The 22,004-nt window shown below is 35.3% G+C and overlaps 1 protein-coding gene across 3 annotated transcripts in view; it reads left to right on the forward strand.

Annotated features, from left to right (window-relative positions):
• LOC149834462 (uncharacterized) overlaps window positions 1-22,004 on the forward strand; it is a 62,577-nt gene that overhangs the window by 34,788 nt on the left and 5,785 nt on the right. For all 3 annotated transcript variants that reach the window (XM_090011429.1, XM_090011427.1, XM_090011428.1), the window contains exons 7-11: window positions 1,674-1,753; window positions 1,848-1,932; window positions 16,482-16,613; window positions 16,693-16,806; window positions 18,046-18,093. In XM_090011429.1, the coding sequence (XP_089867555.1) occupies window positions 1,674-1,753; window positions 1,848-1,932; window positions 16,482-16,613; window positions 16,693-16,806; window positions 18,046-18,093 (459 nt within the window). The remainder of the gene's footprint in view (window positions 1-1,673; window positions 1,754-1,847; window positions 1,933-16,481; window positions 16,614-16,692; window positions 16,807-18,045; window positions 18,094-22,004) is intronic.

Below are 22,004 nucleotides of genomic sequence, written 5' to 3' on the forward strand. Positions count from 1 at the left end.
ATTACTTGAGTGTCTCATTGCCATGCCGGATCATTTGATGCCATCTTTGTTGGAGGAGTGTGAAACTTGATTTCTTCCTTGATATAAATCTCTAATTTCTGCAGATCCAACGCCCCCCGAGGCAAAAAAAAAATTAGAGTAGCTTTGAAATTGTACTCATAATAAAGATTTTTTACCTTAACCCACTTCCTTGAGTGGAAAAATGGTGGAAATGCACTTTTACTTTAGCAAACCACAAAATCCCTCTTTCTTTTGCACGGATTGACCCTCAAATCGCTCTCACGAGTCCTAGTGTGTATGGAAACCTGTCTAATGGCTTCTACGCAAATGAGGGAGTCGGCCCTGAAGAGGTCTTTAAAACCCAAAACTGAAAATTATGATTTGGTAATTTTTTAAGGGTGTTTACACTGTATCGTACAATACACCCTGCATGTATCGTACGATACATACGATATAGTTATGATGTGCACTCGTATCACAATATGAGTGCATATTGTATCGATATTCTAAATAGTAACGACATGTACCATACCGTATCGTACGATACGGTACACTACGTACAACATTAGAATATATTGCCAGATCCCACAGAAAACTACATGAAAGAGCACATTAGTCACTTGCTATAACAGGCATATTCTTGATTTTAGAGAAAAAATTTGCTAGAGGTAGTTCTTTATTTTTCAATTTACCATGAGTATGAAACACTGAAACATACACAAAATAGGCATGACTTGTTATTGACTTGGCTCAAGGATAGAAATATTGTAAAATGATAACTCACGCTAAATTCAATTCTTACCCTACTATGCTTGAAATTATTTAACAATCATAGAAGTGACTGAGTTTTTATTACTAAATATAGAACTACTATTTACTGGCTAGAAATATGTGCAAAGGATCTATATCATATTAAAAAGCATTTTAGGTTCTAAAAATCAAACCATAACATTTCTACTGTTCCTGCAGTTTGAGGGGTGTTACATTCTGTTTTCCATGTCACATCTGAAACTTCCGGATATGTTATACTAATGTACTTGTACTTGGTATGTACTGTATGTTGATGCCTGTACCCAAAAGGGAGTGGTTTTCTCTGGATTCTGCTGCTAATTGCTATAATCATAGTCACTGTATTGTTCAAGGTAATTTCTCAGCAAGGGGTTTTCTCAGGGATATTTTCAAAAAGTGATTTTTCTTGAAAAAATCTTGGGAAGATCTCGTAAGCTATGACTAACAAAAAGGACAATACATAATGGGTTTTATAGTATTTTACTTGCAAAGATATAAAGAAACAATTAGAAAAGGTTTTAAAATATAAAAGAAACAAAAATAGATAATTAAAATATAAAAAAGATGTTTTTTGAAAAACTCGGGAATATCTTGGGAACATGTCATGATATTTTAGGTTTTGGAAATATTTTGAAAATCTTGGGAAAATAGCTGCTGACCTTGAGATACTGATAATATCGCGATATTTTCAAAATATCAGAGATATCAGTGACTATGGTAAATATACAGTATAAAAGTGCATACATTGTGTGCTTGGCTTGCCTATCACTATGTTGTCATGACCCCTGCCTAGCAGCAATAGGATCTGTCTGTCCTAGTTCCAGCTACTCTCTCTCTCAGATTTCTTTCAATTTACTTTTTACTTTTTTCCACTCTAAATGCAGGCTTATTCTACTGTTGGCACGCCTGACTATATTGCTCCTGAAGTTCTATTGAAGAAGGGATATGGGATGGAGTGTGACTGGTGAGTGATGTTGGTAGAGGCATCTATAATCTATTGTGCTTTCATTATTATGTGCTATATGGTTGTGATAAAAATAGGCAATTCCTTCTTGTAGGTGGTCGCTTGGTGCTATTATGTATGAAATGCTTGTGGGTTATCCACCTTTTTATTCTGACGAACCAATGGCAACTTGTAGAAAGGTACTCGTGAATTTGAAATATATTTATTTAGACTTTTAATATGACATCACATCATGCATGACACTTTATCACTTATATTTGGTGCTACTGCTGAGCTTTTTGATGGTGTAGGATTGCTATTATATATTTCTTTTGCACATCTTCAACCTTGTAATGGTAGCAGAGAACATGAAACAATGAAGTGATGGAACTCACGTTTCCTTCCCTCAATTTCTCTTAATTGAAATGAAGGAGCTTAGGATTGTTTCATGACTTCAAACATTAACATACTAATATGCTTCATAACAAATTGGTTCTAGAAGCTGGCTTTCTAGTTGGGCACTGATTTTAGTTTGAGAAGGGAGGGTTTCGCACTAGAGATCCTTGGATTGGAGAGCTAGGGATCTCAGGGATGAGATTCTTTCGGTCTGAGATCTGTGGGATTCAAAGTCTCCCTTATTATTATTTTTAGCTGAAGAATATCAAAGCTTAGAGAACATGATTTACTTCAAAGTGCTTTCCTCTTGCGTCCAGAGACTCCAGACTGCATATCAAAGAAAAAAGTGAGTTGTTACTGTTCAACTCACCTGAACATCTTGGTATATTGGCTGGTGATGTCTTGGCTGCAGATTAGGATCATTACTGATGAGGTATTTAGGCGTGAATATTTTAATGGTATTTTGAGAAGTAGCCAGTAGGCAAGAGTGAAAGATAGGATGAGAAGCAAACTTCAATCATAGAATTCAGAAGATCAACTCTCATTAAGCATGTATTAAACAAGATTCCTTCATTTGTCTTAACTTGTTCAAAATGCCAAGGAAAACAGTCCAGAAGTTTGCGAGGTTGATACAGATTTTTTATGGAAAGGTAAGAAGAATAAGAAAAAAGGTTCATTAACCAGATTGGCATAAGGTGGTTCTTCCCATTGATAGGGGGGAACACTGAACACTATGTCACAAGGACACGCCCCTCAAGGGGCGAATCTCATGTCGGTGCGACACGACACAGATCTTGACATGGTATTCGGTGCAATTCATATAGGACATGGTCAATAATGTGACTGACACGTTGACAAGATATGTGACATGCATCTAACATGCGACACAGTGTCTGATATGTTCTAATGGCATCGGACACGCTCGACATGGTATCAGACACACTAGACACGATAAAAAGTATGCCTATATATATGTACGGTCGTGTCCCTGAGCCCTAATTTTTTAAAAATGCCATATCATACCAAGAGAATCCGAATCGTATCTCGTACCCACATCCGCCTCCATGTGACATAGACTGAACAAGCATTAGAAGGTTGGATGTATTAAATAAAGTTTTTTGCATCAAATGGTGCTGGAAATTGAGTATAAATGATGATGTTAAAATGTATCTTTGTTATATTTTCTTGCGCATTTGTGTTTATTTTTACAGTCTTTCATCAGTGTTTTAGTAATATGTAATATTAAGGGTATTTCTGTCCTTTTCTGCATCCACAGCTTATTGGAGGCAAAGTTGCAATTGTACAGGTTGTAAGTTATATAAAAGAGGAGCACTCCTCATTGGGAGTCATGGCTCTTCAAACCAGAACATCCTTTCTTCTTCTTCGTTTGTGATTCACAAGAGGAATTTAACATGGTATCAAAGCCATGTTTTAATGATTGAACTTATCAAGGTACATGTAGAGACATATTTCCCTTTTCTTCTCTCCAAATTTATGTCAAATGGGGGTGGGTGTGAAGGGTGCAACACAACACTTTTGAATATATATATCTGGTTTGATTGGATTCAAATTTAGTTCCAAATCTGGGCCCCAATCAGTTCGACCCAAGTAGACTGGGTGCTTTGACCCGTCTAAATCAGACCTTTGTCGTAGAAGACCCAGGATCTGCTTTGAACAAGGTCTAAATAAGAACTGGGTCAAAGCAGACCAAGGTCTGAGCACAATTCAAACCGGCTGCTTTGGCCCAGGTCTTATTCAGACTTGTGTCAAAGCAGACTGTCTCTTTGTAACACCTGGTTTCCCAGGTGTTACTAAAATATGAGAGAGAGAGTTTTATTTCATCAATTTGAGGTCAAATTTCGACCCCATAGATGTGTTAAGCGTGGTCCACTGACTAGGAAATGCACTTTTGATGTAGTAGTTTTGAGTCTTTCGACGTAAAAACATGATTTGTATTGAACAATGCAAAAATACAAATAACAAGATAACTCTTAGAAGAGTTTAACAAAGAGCTAAGAATTACAAGCACATAACTTGCACAATACACAAACCCGCACCGGGGGGAACCCTCGGACCCCCCTTTTTATATATATATATATATATATATATATATATATATTTTACATTTTTTCCCCTGCCGCACCCCTGCACCCGGGTTTTTTGGAAGTGCCGAATCCCCGCACCCACACCCGCACCCATGTGACATAGCCCGTTATGGTAAGATTTCAACTCTTGAAGACTTTTTTCTTCTCCCTAGAAATTCAAAGACATGGTTTTTATCGATCACAATTGGACCATTCTCTCTTTATTCTTCAAGGTAAGGAGTTTACTACCTTCTTGTTGATATATGTTGATGATATAATTATTACAGGAAACAGTGAGAACCATGTTCAAGAAACTAAGGATCTTCTAAGTCAAAGGTTCAAAATGAAAGACCTTGGAAATCTTCGGTACTTTCTTGGAGTATAGGTGGATAATCAAGAAAATAAACTTACTTTGACTCAACATAAATACACTCTGGATCTATTAGAAAAGGGTGGGATGAAAGATTGCAAGCCTCTTGCTACTCCTAGTGTAATTAACCAGAAACTAAGTGTGCGAGACGGAAACTTGTATCATGATCCCACCAAATATCGGAGTCTAGTGGGAATGCTTCAATATCTCACCTTTACCAGACCCGATATCACATATTCAGTCAATCAAGTTTCTCAATTCATGCATGAGCCAAGGACGGGGCACATGGATGCAGTAAAAAGGATATTGCGGTACTTGAAGAGTACTGTTGGAGATGGACTTTGTATACCAAAAGCAAATCCGTGAATAATGCTCATGACATCATTGCTTATTCAGATGCAGACTGGTCCGGAGATCCTGATGATCGAAAGTCAGTTTCAGGATATGGGGTTTTCATTGGTGCCAATCTTGTTTCCTGGAGTAGTAAAAAAACAGAAGGCAGTGGCTAGATCTTGCACGGAAGCCGAATACAGGGCAATGGCTGCTGATACGGCAGGAGTAACAAGGACTAGACATTTGTTAACAGAATTAAAGGAACTGATTGCTAGTTGCTTCCTTCTTTATGACAACCAAAGTGCTATTCAAATATCTCTTAATCCTATTCATCATAGCAAGACCAAACACATTGAGATTGATCAACATTTTATCAGGCAAAAGATTGAAGAGAAAGAGATTGAGCCTCATTATGTTAGAACAGAAGACCAAGTGGCTGATTTGTTCACTAAGGGACTCACAAAGTGTCGTTTTTGGTTCCTAAAGAGCAAGTTGTCCATGATTCGAAATCATGCACAACTTGAGGGGGACTATTAGACAGGGCAGATATCGTGCATTTGTATTTGTATTTAAGTTTGAATCCGGATCCGGATCCAAACTACTTGTAACATGTCCAGCCAATATTGGGGCATACTTGTAAATACTTGTAACCTATTAGAGTTACTTGTAAAGTACCATGTATTAGGTTTTGTTTTATAAACTAAAGGAAGAGATCACGATTTTTCCAATTGGAAAAACGTGAGCAGTTGCAGGCCCATTATCTTTCTTCTCTGCAGTTTCTTGTTCATCGTTCTAGAGAATTCTGACAAAAGGCACTTCCATGGGGGAAAAGGATTCTCACTTTTCCTTAGGATTTAAACTCAATGGGTCTAACTATCATGTTTGACCAGCAATATGGAAGCCCATATTAAGGGAAAAGGTCTTTGGGGCTATGTTAAAGGCACCATTCCCGAACCCGAACCAAAAATCACCATTATTGAAAAAGGTGAAATTAAGGTTCTTGATGGGAAAGAAAGAGAAAAGGTTTTTGAAGAATATAATAAGAAGCATGAAGAGTGGGAAATGAAAAACTATAAAATCCTTTCATGGATTTTTCCACGGTGGAAACAAGCATAAATACCAATATTTTGAAATTTAAAAAGGCATTTCAAGTTTGGGATTATCTTGAGAGGGTGTATACCTCAAGAGATTTATCTCATAAATAGTATCTTCAAAAAAAGGCATGGACTCTCCAACAAGGGGAAATGTCAGTTAGAGAATACTTTGCCGAATTATCATCCATTTGGGATGAACTTGCCCTTCAAGAACCCAAATGGAGTTGAGAAGCTATTAAACTAAGGCATAAGCAATTGGAAGATGATCACTTTTTCAATTTTTTGAATGGGCTTAGACCCGAATTTGAACAAACTAGATCCTCGCTTTTATCTTCTTTTACATCTCCACCTTTAGAAGATGTTCTTAGTAAATTGAGTGGAGAAGAGACTAGATTGAGAACGAATAAAACCAATCAAAGTGTGTTGGCCACTCCTTCACAAGATAGAAATGAAGGAGCCTATGCTGTTTCTAGACCGGGGAATAATGTGAAAGCATATAAACCCCCTCATTTTAACAAGTTCCAAAATCAAAATTAAGGAACAAGAGAGAATGGTGGTCAAAATAGGAGAAGAGACTATAGTAAAATTATATGTCATTTTTGCAAAGAACCGGGCCATATTAAACCGGTGTGTCCTAAGTGGAAGAAGATGGTGGCCATTGTAAAAGTATCTTCAATAAGATACTAAGATCAAGACCTTAATATTCTTAATGATAAACACGTGCACACATGCATAATAAGAACTCTTTAGAACACTTATGGACAAAAGCACAACCCACAAATTCTCACAAATGCACACAAGCATAAAAAATATAAGAAATTTGTATTGAAGAAATTGGAGAGCATAAGCTCCAAAGAAAAAATCTTTACAAAGGGGAGAAGACCCCTATATATAACACAAAAAGGGGACCTTGGAGAGGCCCCAATGTGATCGTTGGAGCCCCTCCAACGGTCACAAATGTGATATATATATTATTTATATAATTTTTGTAATACCTAATAAGGGTAAAAGTGTCTTTTTTCTTTCTTCCTTTTATGCATATTCCATTTGGAATATGATTGCATTTTTTTCTTTTTTTCTTTTTTAATTTTCTTTTCTTTTTGACCTTCAGGGGCCCACCATATAGACGTTTATATGGAGCCCCTCCAAGGCCTCCATTTATGTATTATAAATATGGGTCATCCCCTTTGTAATTGTTCAAGCTTTAAGTCAAAGCTCTCTCACATTTTCAATAAAGATCTATATTTTTTATGCCTTTGTGCATTTGGGTTCTCTTGAATGTGTTGTGCCTTTGTGCACATTTGTTCCAAGTGTCCTTGTTGTGCCTTTTGTGCACGTGTTCCTCACTAAGAAGTTAGTGTTCTTATGGTCGTCTCTTTGAAGACATTTTCACAGCCCCAACCGTCATATTAATGACCGTTGGGGACCCCAACGACTATATTGGTGGGGCCCCCAAATGGTCCCAATTACATAAAAAAGAAAAAGAATACAAAAAATGAAAAAGAAAAAATAAACCTAAGAAAAAATAAACAATACAGTGAAATTACCAAAATACCCCTATCAGGTATTTTGATATAAATACATAATGAAGAATATATATATATATATTTTAACACCCCTCCTCAAACTTTACGGAGAGAAAACCGAAAGTTTGCTAAGGAGAAACAAGAAGTGAGGAGTCGGAAGCGCCTTGGTGAAGAAGTCAGCCAAGTGATATTTTGGTGTAACAAAAGGTAATGTAATAGTTCCCCTGAGGTATTCATCTCGAACATAGTGACAGTTCATTTCAATATGCTTGGTGCGCTCATGGAAAATATGATTGCTTGCAATCTAGATCGCACTCTTGTTGTCACAACATATCTTGGAAGAAGTTGATACGATGACCCCCATATCACCAAGAAGACTTCTAAGCCATACAATCTTCATGGTTGTAGTCGCCATGACACGATATTCAACTTTAGTTGACGACAAAGATACTTTTTGCTGCTTCTTGCATCTCCAAGAAATAAGCAAGTCCCCTAAGAAAATATAAAAACCAGTAGGTGAGATTCGATTATTGAGATTACCTCCCCAATCTGCATCAGTATAAGCAGTCAAATCAAAAGAGGAAGAGGGGGATAAGAAAAGTCCCTTTGAGATAGTATTCTTGATATATCGCACAATTCTCATGATTGTGGCCATATGAACTGTCGTAGGGGCATGTTGAAACTGGCTTACAAAATGAATAACATGAGTAATATCAAGCCGGGTGATAGACAAGTAAGTAAGTGATCCAATTAATTGTCGATAAGGAGTAGGATCATCAAGTAGAACATCATCTTCAAGTTTTAATTTGGCATTTATAACTTTAGGAGTTTCTACTTATCATCAGAAATCCCCGACTTAGCACAAATGTCTGCTGCCAGCTTTATTTGAGATAGAATATATCCTCGCTGCGAATAGGACACCTCAATACTTAGAAAGTATCTCAGAAAACCCAAGTCAGACATATCAACAATTTTCTTTAACATAGATTTAATGTCATTTACTCCCTCTTTGTCACTTCCTGTGATGATCATATCATCAACATGAAGGAGCAGAATTATAATAGAATCACCTCTTTTCTTAACAAAGAGAGCAGTATCAGTATAATAAGAAACAAAATCCAAGTTAATTAGTACATTACTAAACTTGTCATACCAAGCCTTAAGAGCTTGTTTAAGACCATACAATGCTTTCTTAAGTTTCAAAACTTTTCTATTTAAACTCATACCAGGAGGAGGATCCATACAAAACTCTTGATTAAGATCTTCATTTAAAAAAGCATTTTTAACATCAAGTTGATAAATATGCCATTTTTTGATAGAAGCAATTGCAATAAGAGCTTGAATACTTGTCTTTCGAGCAATCAGAGCAAACATTTCATCATAATCTATCACATACTCTTGTGCATGTCCTTTAGCTATCAATCTAGCTTTATATCTTTCTAAAGATCCATCACTTTTTGTTTTTACCTTAAAACCTATCTACATCCTATGGGTTTCTTTCCTTGAGGAGGATCCACAATTTTCCAAGTTTGAGCTTTCTTAAGAGCATTAAGTTCATGTTCCATGGCTTCATTCCAATGTGTATATTGTTTAGCATCATTGTAATGAGATGGTTTATAAAAGGAGTGAATGGCTAATAGACTAGTTCGAAAATGTGGTGAAAAAGACTCATAAGACATAAATCTATTTGGTGCTTTAGAAATACGGTTTGACCTTCTTTGAGATGATTCTTCTAAAGACATATTTTGAGAAAATTTATCAAAAGCACATGGATGAGTATTTTCACTTCTAGATTTGTTATATGCTCTTCATTGTCAAAAATTTGATCATTTTGATTTTCAACTTCATTGAGAGGTTCAATATTCTTAATTAAATTTGATTCATCTTGTCGGGGTAGTAAATCAAATAAGAAAGAATAATCATTGTTTTCTTTTAGCTCATTATTTGCAAAACCATCTTCTTCTTCAAGGAAAGTAACATCTTTTGAGATATAAAGTTTATTATTTGATATATCAAAGCATCGGCATCTCTTTTGTTTTTTACCATATCCTAAGAAAACGCATTCAATATCCTTCGGGGAAAACTTATCATTTTTGTGAGTAAGTACATGACATTTACAACAAAAAATTCTTAGCCTTTTGAAATCCGGAGACATATTATAAAGTTTTTCAAAAGGAGAAACATTTTTTAAAGATGACGAAGGAGTTCTATTAATAAGATATGTTGAAGTTAAAGCGGCTTCGGCCCAAAAAGATTTTGGAATGTTTTTAGAAATTAGAAGGGTTCTAGTTGTTTCCATAATATGCCTATATTTTCTTTCCGCAAGACCATTTTGTTACGGTGTGTTAGGACAAGATTTTTGATGACAAATTCCATTTTGTCGTGAATAAGTTTGAAATTCATTTGACATATATTCTCCTCCGGAATTAGATCTTAGAATAGACAAATTACTTAGAAATTGATTTTTGATCATTGCATAAAAAACTTTAAAGATGGAAAACACTTCGGATTTTCTACTCAGAAAGAAAATCCATGTGTATCTAGTGAAATCATCCACAAAGATTACATAATATGAGAAACCTCCCTTAGACATGATAGGAGAAGGTCCCCAAACATCAGAATGAACTAATTTTAATGGTCGTGTAGAGACAAAACTTTTTTGAGGAAAAGAAATGGCTTTTGATTTACTAAAGATGCAATCTTTACAAGTCATAACTTTTTCATTACAAGAGTTTCCCAAAAAGGAGAAGAGAGACATCTTTGAAAAATTCGGATGGTCAAGTCTCTTGTGCCAAAAATCTATACTTTTGACATTTACAAAATTACAAAATGACTTGGATGGTAGTGTCAAAAAATTCATGAAATATAGATCGCCCCTCCTATGGCCTTGCCCAATCAGCTTCCCTGACTGGAGATCCTGCACGGTGCAATCCTTAGGTGATAAAGAGACTTGGCATCCTTGATCGGTAATTTGAGAAACATAAAATAAGTTTAAATTGATTTTTGGAACCACCCTTACTTTTGGAACAAATAAATTTTGAGAATGTTTTAAATCAAGTGTTCCAATGTTTTCAATTTTCAAAGAAGTCCCATCGACCGTTGAAACATACGATGTTATGGGAATGGAATGAACATTAGAAAGGGTGTGTTTATGAGGTGTCATGTGAAAAGAAGCACCGGAGTCCAAAATCCACATACCTGGAGGAGATGAAGAGGTTGCTATAGCGGCACCCAAAATAGAGGAACACTTGAGAAGATGTTGAAGTGCCTCCGAAATTTGATTTAAAGTGTCTTTAATGTCGCCTCCATTGTTGCTCACCTCTTCTTTATTTTAGACATTTTCACCAGTTACGGTCACTTTTTCTTTGAGCTTAGGACAAACCGGTTTGATATGACCCGGTTCATTACAATAGTGGCAAATGACACCCTTTTTAAAGCCATTATTTTTGGCAAAGTGGGGAGGCCTATAAGGCATAACATTGGATCACTGCCTAGTGACGGCCAAAATCTTATCACTTTTATGAGTCATGCCAAGACGAGTTTCCTCTTGACACACTTCGGCAAGGGCATCTTCAATAGGTAAGGCCTCCCTTCTATGAAGAAGGGATGCCTTTACTTGTTCAAATTCCGGTCTAAGACCGTGGAGAAATTGAAAGAAATGTTCTTTCTCAATTTTTCTCTTTTTAATTCAACATCTTCCGGAGCCACCCATTTGAGCTCAAGAAGAGCAAGTTCATCCCAAAGGGAAGACAAAGCACTAAAGTAATCTCAGACACTCATGTCCCCTTGTTTAGTAGATCGAATTTTTTCTTGACAAAAAAATTGTCTAGCTAAATCTTTTTGGGTATACATACCCTTAAGAAAGAACCAAGCTTCATTGGCTCTTCTAAACTTAGCAATGTTGACACAATTTTTTATGTTAATATTGTTCATGAACCACGCCAATGGTTACTTTCCCAATCTTCTACCTTAGTTTGATGCTTACTGATTGCTTTAATGTGATCTTCACCATCAAGGGCCTTCTCGACGCCACCTTCAATCTTGGTGAGCTTTAATGTTGGTTCAAGAGTAGTCCCCATCACGAAGCCCCATAGCTTTTTTCCACGAAGGTGATTCTCCGTAGCCGACGCCCACGTCAAATAATTTGATCTGTTGAGCTAGAAGGAAAATTTAACTCTTGTGTCGTGCTCCATGATGGCAAAGAGAGGTAGAGATGAGAAAGAACTTAGAAAAATACTTCCAAGATCACAAGTAACCCAGTTGGCTCTAATACCATGTAATGAACAATGCGAAAATACAAATAACAAGATAACTCTTAGAAGAGTTTAACAAAGAGCCAAGAATTACAAGCACATAACGTGCACAATACACAAACCCACTAAGGGAGAATGCCAAAAAGGCAAATGAAATATTATTGAGAGGTAAAAAAATGAGTACAAGCCACACTTACAAGAGGGGAGAGCCCCTCAATTTATAGAGGAAAAAACAACTAAGAGGGGGCCATTGGGGCTCCCAATATAGTCGTTGGGGAGCCCCAACGACTATATTGATGGGGCCCCCAATGGTCCCAATTACATAAAAAATAAAAAGAATACAAAAAATGAAAAAGAAAAAAAAACCTAAGAAAAAATAAAACGGTGCAGTGAAATTGCCAAAATACCCCTATCGGGTATTTTGATATAAATACATAAAGAAGAATATATATATACACACATATATATACACATGTATATATACATGTATGTATATATATAAATATATATATATATATATATATATATATATATTTAACATGATTTTCTTGATGGTGAGTTTTTTACACATTGAGGACCATTGAATTTTGAAGCATTTAAAACACCTGTTATACAATGCAATCAGACAATCTAAAACTTGTTTTTGACCAAATAAACCACATAGATCATATCAGGGCTTGATTTGCATAAAATTCAAGAAAGCATGATGGAACAGGGTGTTTCTCTTGAAAGTAGCCAATATTTTCCCATATATATTATATATATGTATATCAACAGAAATAATGAGAAATAGGGATAACCAATGCAAAAAGATGGTCTGAGCTGCCACAGAGGTGGTGCCTGTCAGCTTGCAGCAATTCTTGATCAGATTGCATTCTTGAATCTTGCTGATCTCAGCAGATGATGTCATAAAAAATGCAGAAAATAAAGAAAAGAAGAATAAAATTAATCTAGGAATCGATTCTGAGAAGAGGAACTGATCCCAGTACAACCCTGCTACTGACAATAGCCTGATTCTCTCTCTCCCTAATAAATGCTGCAGATCTAAGATGATTGAAATCTGTCAACAAATTTATTCTGAGATCTTTCTTCCTATTTTATTGGATAAACATCATGCCTTTTTTTTGAAGAGGGCTGACATGAAGGGGCTTTGAATCAGATCCAAAACAAAAGTAAGGCAAATAGGAAGAGAAAACTGAGATTGATTTTAAGAAAAGAAAAATGAAATAGGTTTTAAGGAAAAGGAGAGGACCTACAGAGAACAAGAGGGAAAAAATAAATAGTAGAAAAAAAGGATAGATCAGAAAAGAATCAACAAAGGAGGATCTTCAATCAAGACCTGATGAAGACTTACATTTGCCCTTCTCTGATGCTATGTTAAATTAGCTTTGTAAATAGTTCCCTACAAGCAAAGGTAAGAAAGTAGAAGAATAAGAAAATTGAAGGAAAGAATGGGGAACTTCTTGGGAATGACATCTGTCCTTCAAGGGGCATCTCGTATATATTAAACCTCACATACAATGATTTATATAGCCATAATTTACCAGGAAGGGTAAATGTCCAACATACCTCTATACATGGTAAGAATAAATGTCATGCCTATTCTTATTAGTCTCTAGTCTTTTCGCAACCCGACCAAGAGTCTAATAGTATGTTTTGATGAAAAAATAGAAAAAATGAGAATAAGGTTTAGAAGGAGGAAAGCAACCCTGGTGGTGATAGGAGATGGTAACAAAAGAAGAAGAAGAAGAAGAGGAGGAGGAGGAGGCAGCATTGGTGGTGGAAACAGAAGAAAAGACTGACGAATAGTCTTTACTTCCACTTGATAACCTTTTTTGATAACCAAGCTGAAAAAGAGGGATTTAAGGGTAAACCCCCCTGAAAAATACCTAAAAACTATGATTTTAAAATCTGGAAAAAGTTGTGGGTTGGCCCGGTTAATAAGAGGTCAACCTGTTAACAAAATATCTCAATTCAGGCCCAACCTTTAGCCATTCAAGACGCAAATTCCCAACTCAAGCAAGCCCAAGGTGGGCTGTGTTTGGGCTAAGGTTGCCAGACTAGGAAACAAAAGCACAAAACGATACTAGAATGGGAAGTGAGAAGTGAGACATTTTAAAATTTATAGAAATGAGAAGCAAGGGATCGATTTGAAAGCAAAATGAGAATAAAAAAAGAAGTGATATAGGAATTGAATGAGAAGCAAAATGAGAATTGGACGGAAATTGAACAAAAACTCAACTAAAAATGACTATTCTTAAATTTCATGATTTAGTGTAAGAATTAAATTTTTTGTCAAAATCTGAAAATGATTCATGCGCAAGATTCAAAAGAAAGAAATTGCAGAGGCTTTGAAGAAAATGAAATCAAGAAGGGCAGTTGGCCCAGATGGTATACCTATCGAGGCTTGGAAATGCTTGGGAGAGAAAGGTTTAGAATGGTTGACAAATCTTTTTAACTTGATTTGGCGAACAAATAAGATGCCTAATGAGTGGAGGAAGAGTACTTTGGTGCCTTTATATAAGAATAAGGGTGATATACAAGATTGCACAAACTATCGTGGTATAAAACTCATGAGTCATACTATGAAACTTTGGGAGAGGGTGATTGAGTCTAGGTTGAGGAAGGTTGTCATGATATCGGAGAATCAATTTGGTTTTATGCCTGGAAGATCAACTATGGAAGCTATACATCTTCTTAGACAACTTATTGAAAGATATAGAGAGAGGAACAAAGATTTGCATATGGTTTTTATTGATTTAGAGAAGGCATACGATAGAGTACCTAGGGACGTTCTCTGGTGGACAATGATGAAGAAAGGTGTTTCTCTCAAGTACATTAGTATAATTAAAGATATGTATGAAGGAGTAGTAACCAATGTCCGCACTTGTGGAGGGGTGACAACCAATTTCCCGATAACGGTTGGGTTACATCAAGGATCTGCTTTAAGCCCTTTCCTATTTGCAATAGTGATGGATGAGCTTACGAGATCAATTCAAGAAAATGTACCGTGGTGTATGTTGTTTGCTGATGATATTGTTTTGATTGATGAGTCTAGAGCTGGGGTTAATGCTAAGTTAGAATTATGGAGACAGACATTAGAAGCTAGAGGTTTTAAGTTGAGTAAGAGTAAGACTGAATATATGGAATGTCGGTTTAGTAAGCAACGAAGTAGTGATGGGAGTGTAGTGAAGCTTGGTGAGCAAGATATACCGGTGAATGATTATTTCAAATATTTGGGATCCATCATTCAAAAGTATGGAGAAATTGATGGAGATGTAAATCATAGGATAAAGGTTGGGTGGATGAAATGGAAAAGTGCTACTGGAGTGCTGTGCGATCGTAGAATGCCATTGCGGTTGAAGGGAAAGTTTTATAGGACGACTATTAGACCCGCTTTACTATATGGTACGGAATGTTGGGCTGCCAAGAGACATCATATTCAAAAAATGAGTGTAGCTGAGATGCGGATGCTTAGATGGATGTGTGGAAATACAATAAAAGATAAGATTCGGAACGAAGAGATACGTAAGAAGGTAGGTGTTGCACCCATTGAAAATAAGATGCGAGAGAATCGTTTACGGTGGTTTGGACATATTCGGCGAAGGCCTAATGATGCTCCAGTTAGAAGGTTGGAGAAATGGGAAAATATATTAGTTAAAAGAGGTCGGGGTAGGCCTAGGAAGACTTGGATGGAGATGATAGGAAAGGATATGAATGCTTTGAACCTCACCGAGGACATGGCGTTGGATAGAAATGATTGGAGGAAAAGGATTCATGTGGAAGACCCAAAATGAATTTCTTTTTTGGTTCATATCGCTGACCCCAATTGTTTTGGGATGAAGGCGTAGTTGTTGTTGTTGTTGTTGTTGTAATCTGAAAATGATGGTTACCAATTTAGAGAAAGAACGTGGGAAGTATGTGAGAAGTGTGAGGGGAAGCACAAAAACCATGAAAGAAGCGCGAGAGAAACATATAGGAAGCATGTAGGAAAACATGGAGGAAGTGCGTGGAAAGTATAGAAGTGTGAGAGAATTGAGATTCCTATCAAGTTTCGAAACTGAGGAGTGTCACTCTTGCGAAGGGAGTTTCTGGGCAGCACTTCCCAGCTCCCACCATTCTATGAAGCTTCCGGTAACTCTGGTTTGGGCCCATGCAACTGCTTGACGCAATGCCTTTCCCTAGCAATAACCTTTATTTTCTTTCAGATTTGTTATTTTTTTTTTCGTGTGTGTGTGCATTAATTTTTGCATTGATGTGTTGGCTTCTTTTGTATTAATTTTTAATGTTCCTGGATATGTGCTTGGTGAGGCAATCTGGTTTGGTGCCTGGTTGTGTTTCTTGCTTAGAACAATATGGTTTCTAGTAGGGGTAACTACAGAACGTCTCATCTTTACTGAGCCAAGTGAGTTTTTTATGCATCCATCCTGAAGATATCTGTTGTTTTGTGTGGATAATACCCATGATCTGGATAATTATGCTTTATCACAATCCTGAAGATATTCAGTTACTTTTTTAATGGAAACATGTGCTCATTGTTAAGATGTAGGAAACTAAATATTATGCATAAATTATTCTTGGTGCCTTATGACTATTTTGTAATCCTAGTGAGACATGATTTGCCTTTTTCTGAGGTTGATATTGTATGAATTATGTTTGATCTTTTCATCGTTTTAGATTTTCTCTCTTGCAGATCGTGAATTGGAGGACCCATTTGAAATTCCCTGAGGAGGCAAAGCTATCTGGTGAAGCTAAAGATCTCATCAGTAAGTTGTTATGCAATGTTGAACAGAGGCTGGGTACAAAAGGCGCTCATGAAATGAAGGTCTGCTCCACTTAACTTCCAGTATTTCTCTTTTGTTTGTTACTTGCTTAATGGGGCTAATAAGTTTCCTCTTTGATAGGCGCACCCTTGGTTTAAGGGTGTCCAGTGGGACAAATTATACCAGATGGAAGCTGCATTTATACCAGAGGTCAATGATGAGTTAGACACTCAGAACTTTGAGAAGTTTGAGGAGGTTTGGTGTTTCTTTAGAATTTCTTGAGGTTGCTTTTCTGTTTCTTTATTTTACACAGATATCTGTTTTTTTTTTCAAAAAAACAATTGCAATGGTTCAATGAAAAATTTTGTAACTTGTTTTTTTACTTGTGTGTATAATTTTTACATACAATATAATCATTATATGAAATATGCTAAAAAGAGATAAAAGAATTGTCTCTGATCCTTGTGATAAAATGCGATCAACATTTGCTGAAGGTCAGAGTTTGTGGCTGAAGAGAATTAAATAGCTGATGACAGAAGTTTGAACCTTTCACATAAAGCTTGTCAAATATAGTCCATATTAGAAATAAAGGCCATTTTAACAATTAAATAATACAGATGAAATAAATTATAATTGGAATTTTTATGGAACACTTGTGTGCAGTGACCAACTTGCTATACAAGACACATGAACTAGGTACCAGTTGATGTATTCTGAAAATGATTAGTGTTGATGTGATATATCTATAGGAAATATGGAAATGTCAAAATACCTATCAAGAAAAGCAATTGCCTTCTTATCTAGGTGACAAAGGTGGGGTTGCTTCCGTTCTTTGGACTTGACCTCTTAGGCTAGACATTGATAAAATAGACAGTGATCTTTTATGTTACTTTTGTTGCCTATGTTTGGCCACTATCTATTGCATTTTACCGGCATTACCTAGGTCAATTTTCTCGGACTGTGTCCAGAAGATCTGGACCTGCATCTGCTTGTATCTAGTATATTATCTAAATGGGTTTCACCAAAACCTGATCATTTAATAAATTTGCTACAATTCATGCCCAGCCTACCATGTCTAGATGGAGGGGACAATGGGATGGACTTTCTGGCCCTGAGGGATGCACATATGATTCATCGGGCCTTTTTCATCTAGAATTTCAGCACCTGGTATTTGGTATAAATTATGTTATTGCTCTCTAATAGTTTTTTTCATCAATTATTTCCAGCAGTAAAGACATTTTTTAGAAGATAATAATCATATTCTGTGTCCACTACAAATTGTTATTTCCCTGAGATCTTCATGTAACTAAGCTCCAATGAGTATGTTAGTATGATTGTGATTGTCTTAGCTTTCTTATAATCCATGATTATATATATTTATATATATATATATATATTTATATATATATATATATATATGTTCATGTCAGCAGTTTTGGTTAATTTGTTCTTTATGTCATTATTAAGTATTTCCACTTAAATTCTCTATTGCAGTCAGGGATACCTATACAAACTTCATCAAAATCTGGCCCATGGAGAAAGGTGAGGATTGATTTCACTGTTGCCAAAGCAAAAACTATTATGCTTGCATTGCATTTTTTGGCTTTTTGCAGTGCTGTTTCCAAACTTGCATCTTTTTCACAACAAATTAAGTAGTTGTAAAATGTTCTCCTGGAACGAACTTGGAAGTGCACCTCTTAACATACCAAAGTGTTTTTTCCTCCAGAAATTTTTGTGTATATTCTCTTAAGCATCATTTAAACTTGCTGAAAATGCCTTCTATCATTTTGGAAAGGGAGAGGAAAGAAACTCTGCTGATCTAGGAATCCTAGCTGTGGAGTTTTTTTAGAACTGTGGATGTTACTTGAATTGGGAGGATGGCCTAACTAGGCACTTTGATATATGCCTATATTGTGGTCATTGTAATGAAACAAGGTGTGCACAAACACAATGCCACTAAAGGGCTCCAAAAGTGCACAAACACAAAAGCCACTAATGTGCTAAATACAATAAGCCACAAAGGGCTAAGCACACAAAACTTACAAAAAGCAAGCACACATAAAAAAATATAATCTTTATAAAATGGTTAAGAAAAGCATTAGAATTAATAGGGACAAGAGGTCCAAAGGGAGTTCTCAATAGAGTCGTTGGGAGCTCCCTCCCAAGGGCTATACTTGTGACCATTGGGAGCTCCCAACGACTATGTGGTCAAAAGACTATAGAGCCCCTAGCTTAGATAAAAAAGACAAAAGGAAATAAAAAATAAGAAATACAAAAATGTCCCTAGGGGACAACACCTATTATAAATAAAAAAGACTAAAATGCCCTTAGAGATCATTACCTATTACAATGTAGAAAAGTATAGTATATATATATATATATACCACACTCACATGTATCATTAAAGGTAATTTCTTGGTGAGGGTATTTCTTGGAGAGATTTTCAAAAGTTGATAAATCTCGGGAATATCTCGGGAGTTTAAAAAATTGAAAAAAATATAAATAACAACAAAAAGCTAAGAAAATAATAAGTTTTTCATTATTTTTCTTTCAAAAATATAAAGAAACATGTTTTAAAGGTTTTAAGATATAAAACTAACAAAAAATAGGAAATGCAAACTTAAAAAAAAAAGATTTTTTCTAAAAAATATCATGATATTTTGTCATCTAGCAATATTTTGAAAATATTGTGATATATTCCCGATATTATCGGCTACCTTGAAATAGCTGATAATATCGTGTTATTTTCAATATACTGGCAATATCGGTGACGGTGATATATATTATATACTATGTAGTCAAAAGCCCTGACTAGTCTGCCTAGTCTGTCTAGGCTAAGTAAAACACCTAGGCTTTGCAATTCCTAGGTGGGTACCTTAAAAGTATCAATTTTGCCGACTAAGGCGCCTAGTCGGCGACTAAGCTGCCTCCGCCTAGGCACGAGGGTAGTTTAGCTATTTAATATTCATATATATATATATTGTTATTTTTTGTATTTATATAATTATTATGTATGTGTGTGTGTTTGTGTGATTTGTTCTGTGAAATCATGAAAACATGCTTAGTTATTATATTTATATATGTGTGTGTTCTACTTTGCTTTTGAGATTTTTTCTGTGAAACATTAAAAGCATGCATAATTAATTTTAATTGATTATGTTTTTTATATATGTTACTTTGTTTCTAATGAAAGCATGTTTAGCATTATGAATTATGTAATATGTTATTTATATATGTATGTGCTTCTTTGAAAGGTTGAAAGCATATTTTGTTGACTATACTGAATATGTTATGAATAATTGAATATATATATATGTATATGTATATTTTGTTTATGTATATTAATATATTTTGTGAAAGCATGTGTAATTTTGTACTTGTGTAATGAAATCATCTTATTAGTAAAAGAATTAAACATATTTTTATGTATATTTGTGTACTTTTTTATATTTAATTGGGGTACAGACTAGTCCCGCCTAGTCTTCAACTAGTCTTTTTAGGGGTCTACCGACTAGGCATCACCTAGCGCTTTTGACTACATAGGATATATATATATATATATTTAACACCCCTCAAAATGATATTGAGATCACCGAAAGTTTGCCTAGAAGTTTGATGAAGAACTCCACAAGCTGATATTCAGACGTAACATAAGGAAGTTCAATAGTGCCCTTTAGCAATTCATCTCGAACATAATGACAGTCCATCTCAATATGCTTTGTTCGTTCATAAAAGGTGTGGTTGCTATTCATATAGATTACACTCTTGTTGTCGCAACACATCTTCGAAGTAAGTGGAGATGATGACACCCATATCATTGAGCAAACTTCTCAGTCAAACAATTTCAATGGTAGTAGTCGGCATCGCTCTGTATTCAGCTTCATTGGAGGACAAAGACACTTTTTGTTGTTTCTTACATCTCCATGATATAAGTAAATTGCCGAGAAATACACACTATCCTGTAGTAGAAATATGATCATTGGGATTATTGTCATAAAATAGGCAGAAAAACAAAAACAAGAGCCTTAAAGGGCTTAGAATAGCACAAACACAACATGGACATGCACATGCACAAGTCCACCATGGGACAATACAAGGTGCCAACATAGGCAATGCAAACAGCCACTAAGGGTAATACCATGCATTAAAGCACAAAAGCAAGAATAAAATAAATCACATTTTATTCATAATATACTTACAAAATAAGTTAGAATGCTTTAGAAGAGCATTAAAGAATGAAAGGGGACAAGGCCCCTCTTTATACACATACAAGAGAGAGAGAGACCAAATGGAAGCTCCAAATAGAGTCGTTGTGAGCTCCCAACGGTCATAAATATGATTGTTGGGGAGCCCTAACTCCATGCCCTAAAAGGGAAAAGACTAAAAATAAAAAAGTAAAAAAGGAGAAAAACTATTCCTAATGAACAATCCCTGTTACATGAGTAAAATGATGAAAATATCCCTAGAGGGTATTACTTATTACATCTTTATAAATAAAATATATATACATATATATATATATATATGAATATATATGTATATATGTACAATATGAAACAAATATATATGTATGAAACTATATATATATATACACTTGTACAACTTAAACACTCTCCCTCATACGGTGTGATATACCAAAGGTTTGAAAATACAAAAAGAATCAATGGGAAAGATCCAAGTCTTCAAATGTCTTATTGAAAGGCGCATTGAAGAATTTTACAAATACAAGTCTTTAAATGTCTTCATTGGTGATCGTTCCCAAACGCCTTCATCAGCTATCTCCATCTTCATGATATGATGCATCAAAGATATTCTCTTCTCAATCCATCATATTTTTAAGAACCTATAAAGAGAACAAAATAAAGGTTTCAACTAAACAAAAGAAGATATCCTAACCAAATAGTTATGTAGAGTAAGATACACTAGGTAAGAGAACATATACCTCAGATAGGGCAAATAAATCTAGAAGAACCTTTATCTCTAAGGTTGGGAAATAAACTTTAAAAATCTTATTCCCATTAATAAACCCTAAGATTTTTTCAGTCAGATCATTTTTTGTTGATTCTCATCAATGAACAAGGTATTTTAATGAAAACCATGCTTTCAAGGAAAAGGTTTGACATTCTTTTCCCAAACCTTTTGTTTTTCTTTAAATAACATAAACATTGATTTAAATGAGTGGCAAGATGTGTAACGCCCCAAAATTTCAAACTTTCAAGCTTTTGAAAATACTTAGAAAACTTTTCATTTTTCAGAGTTTTTATCAACGAAAACAATTTTTTTGGAAAACAAAACAAGTTGACAACTTTGTGCACGTTACCGTAAAAATCCATCATTGAAACCATCATTATCAAAAATATTTTTATCAAGACAATTAGTGAGCTAAAAATACATTATTGATAAACTTTCAGTTGTACAAAATTTAGGGTTTCCTCTTTTTACAAAACTCAAAA

This window comes from Nuphar pumila, chromosome 6 (genome assembly GCF_984573655.1).
Source record: "Nuphar pumila chromosome 6, dmNupPumi1.hap1.1, whole genome shotgun sequence".
Lineage (NCBI taxonomy): Eukaryota > Viridiplantae > Streptophyta > Magnoliopsida > Nymphaeales > Nymphaeaceae > Nuphar > Nuphar pumila.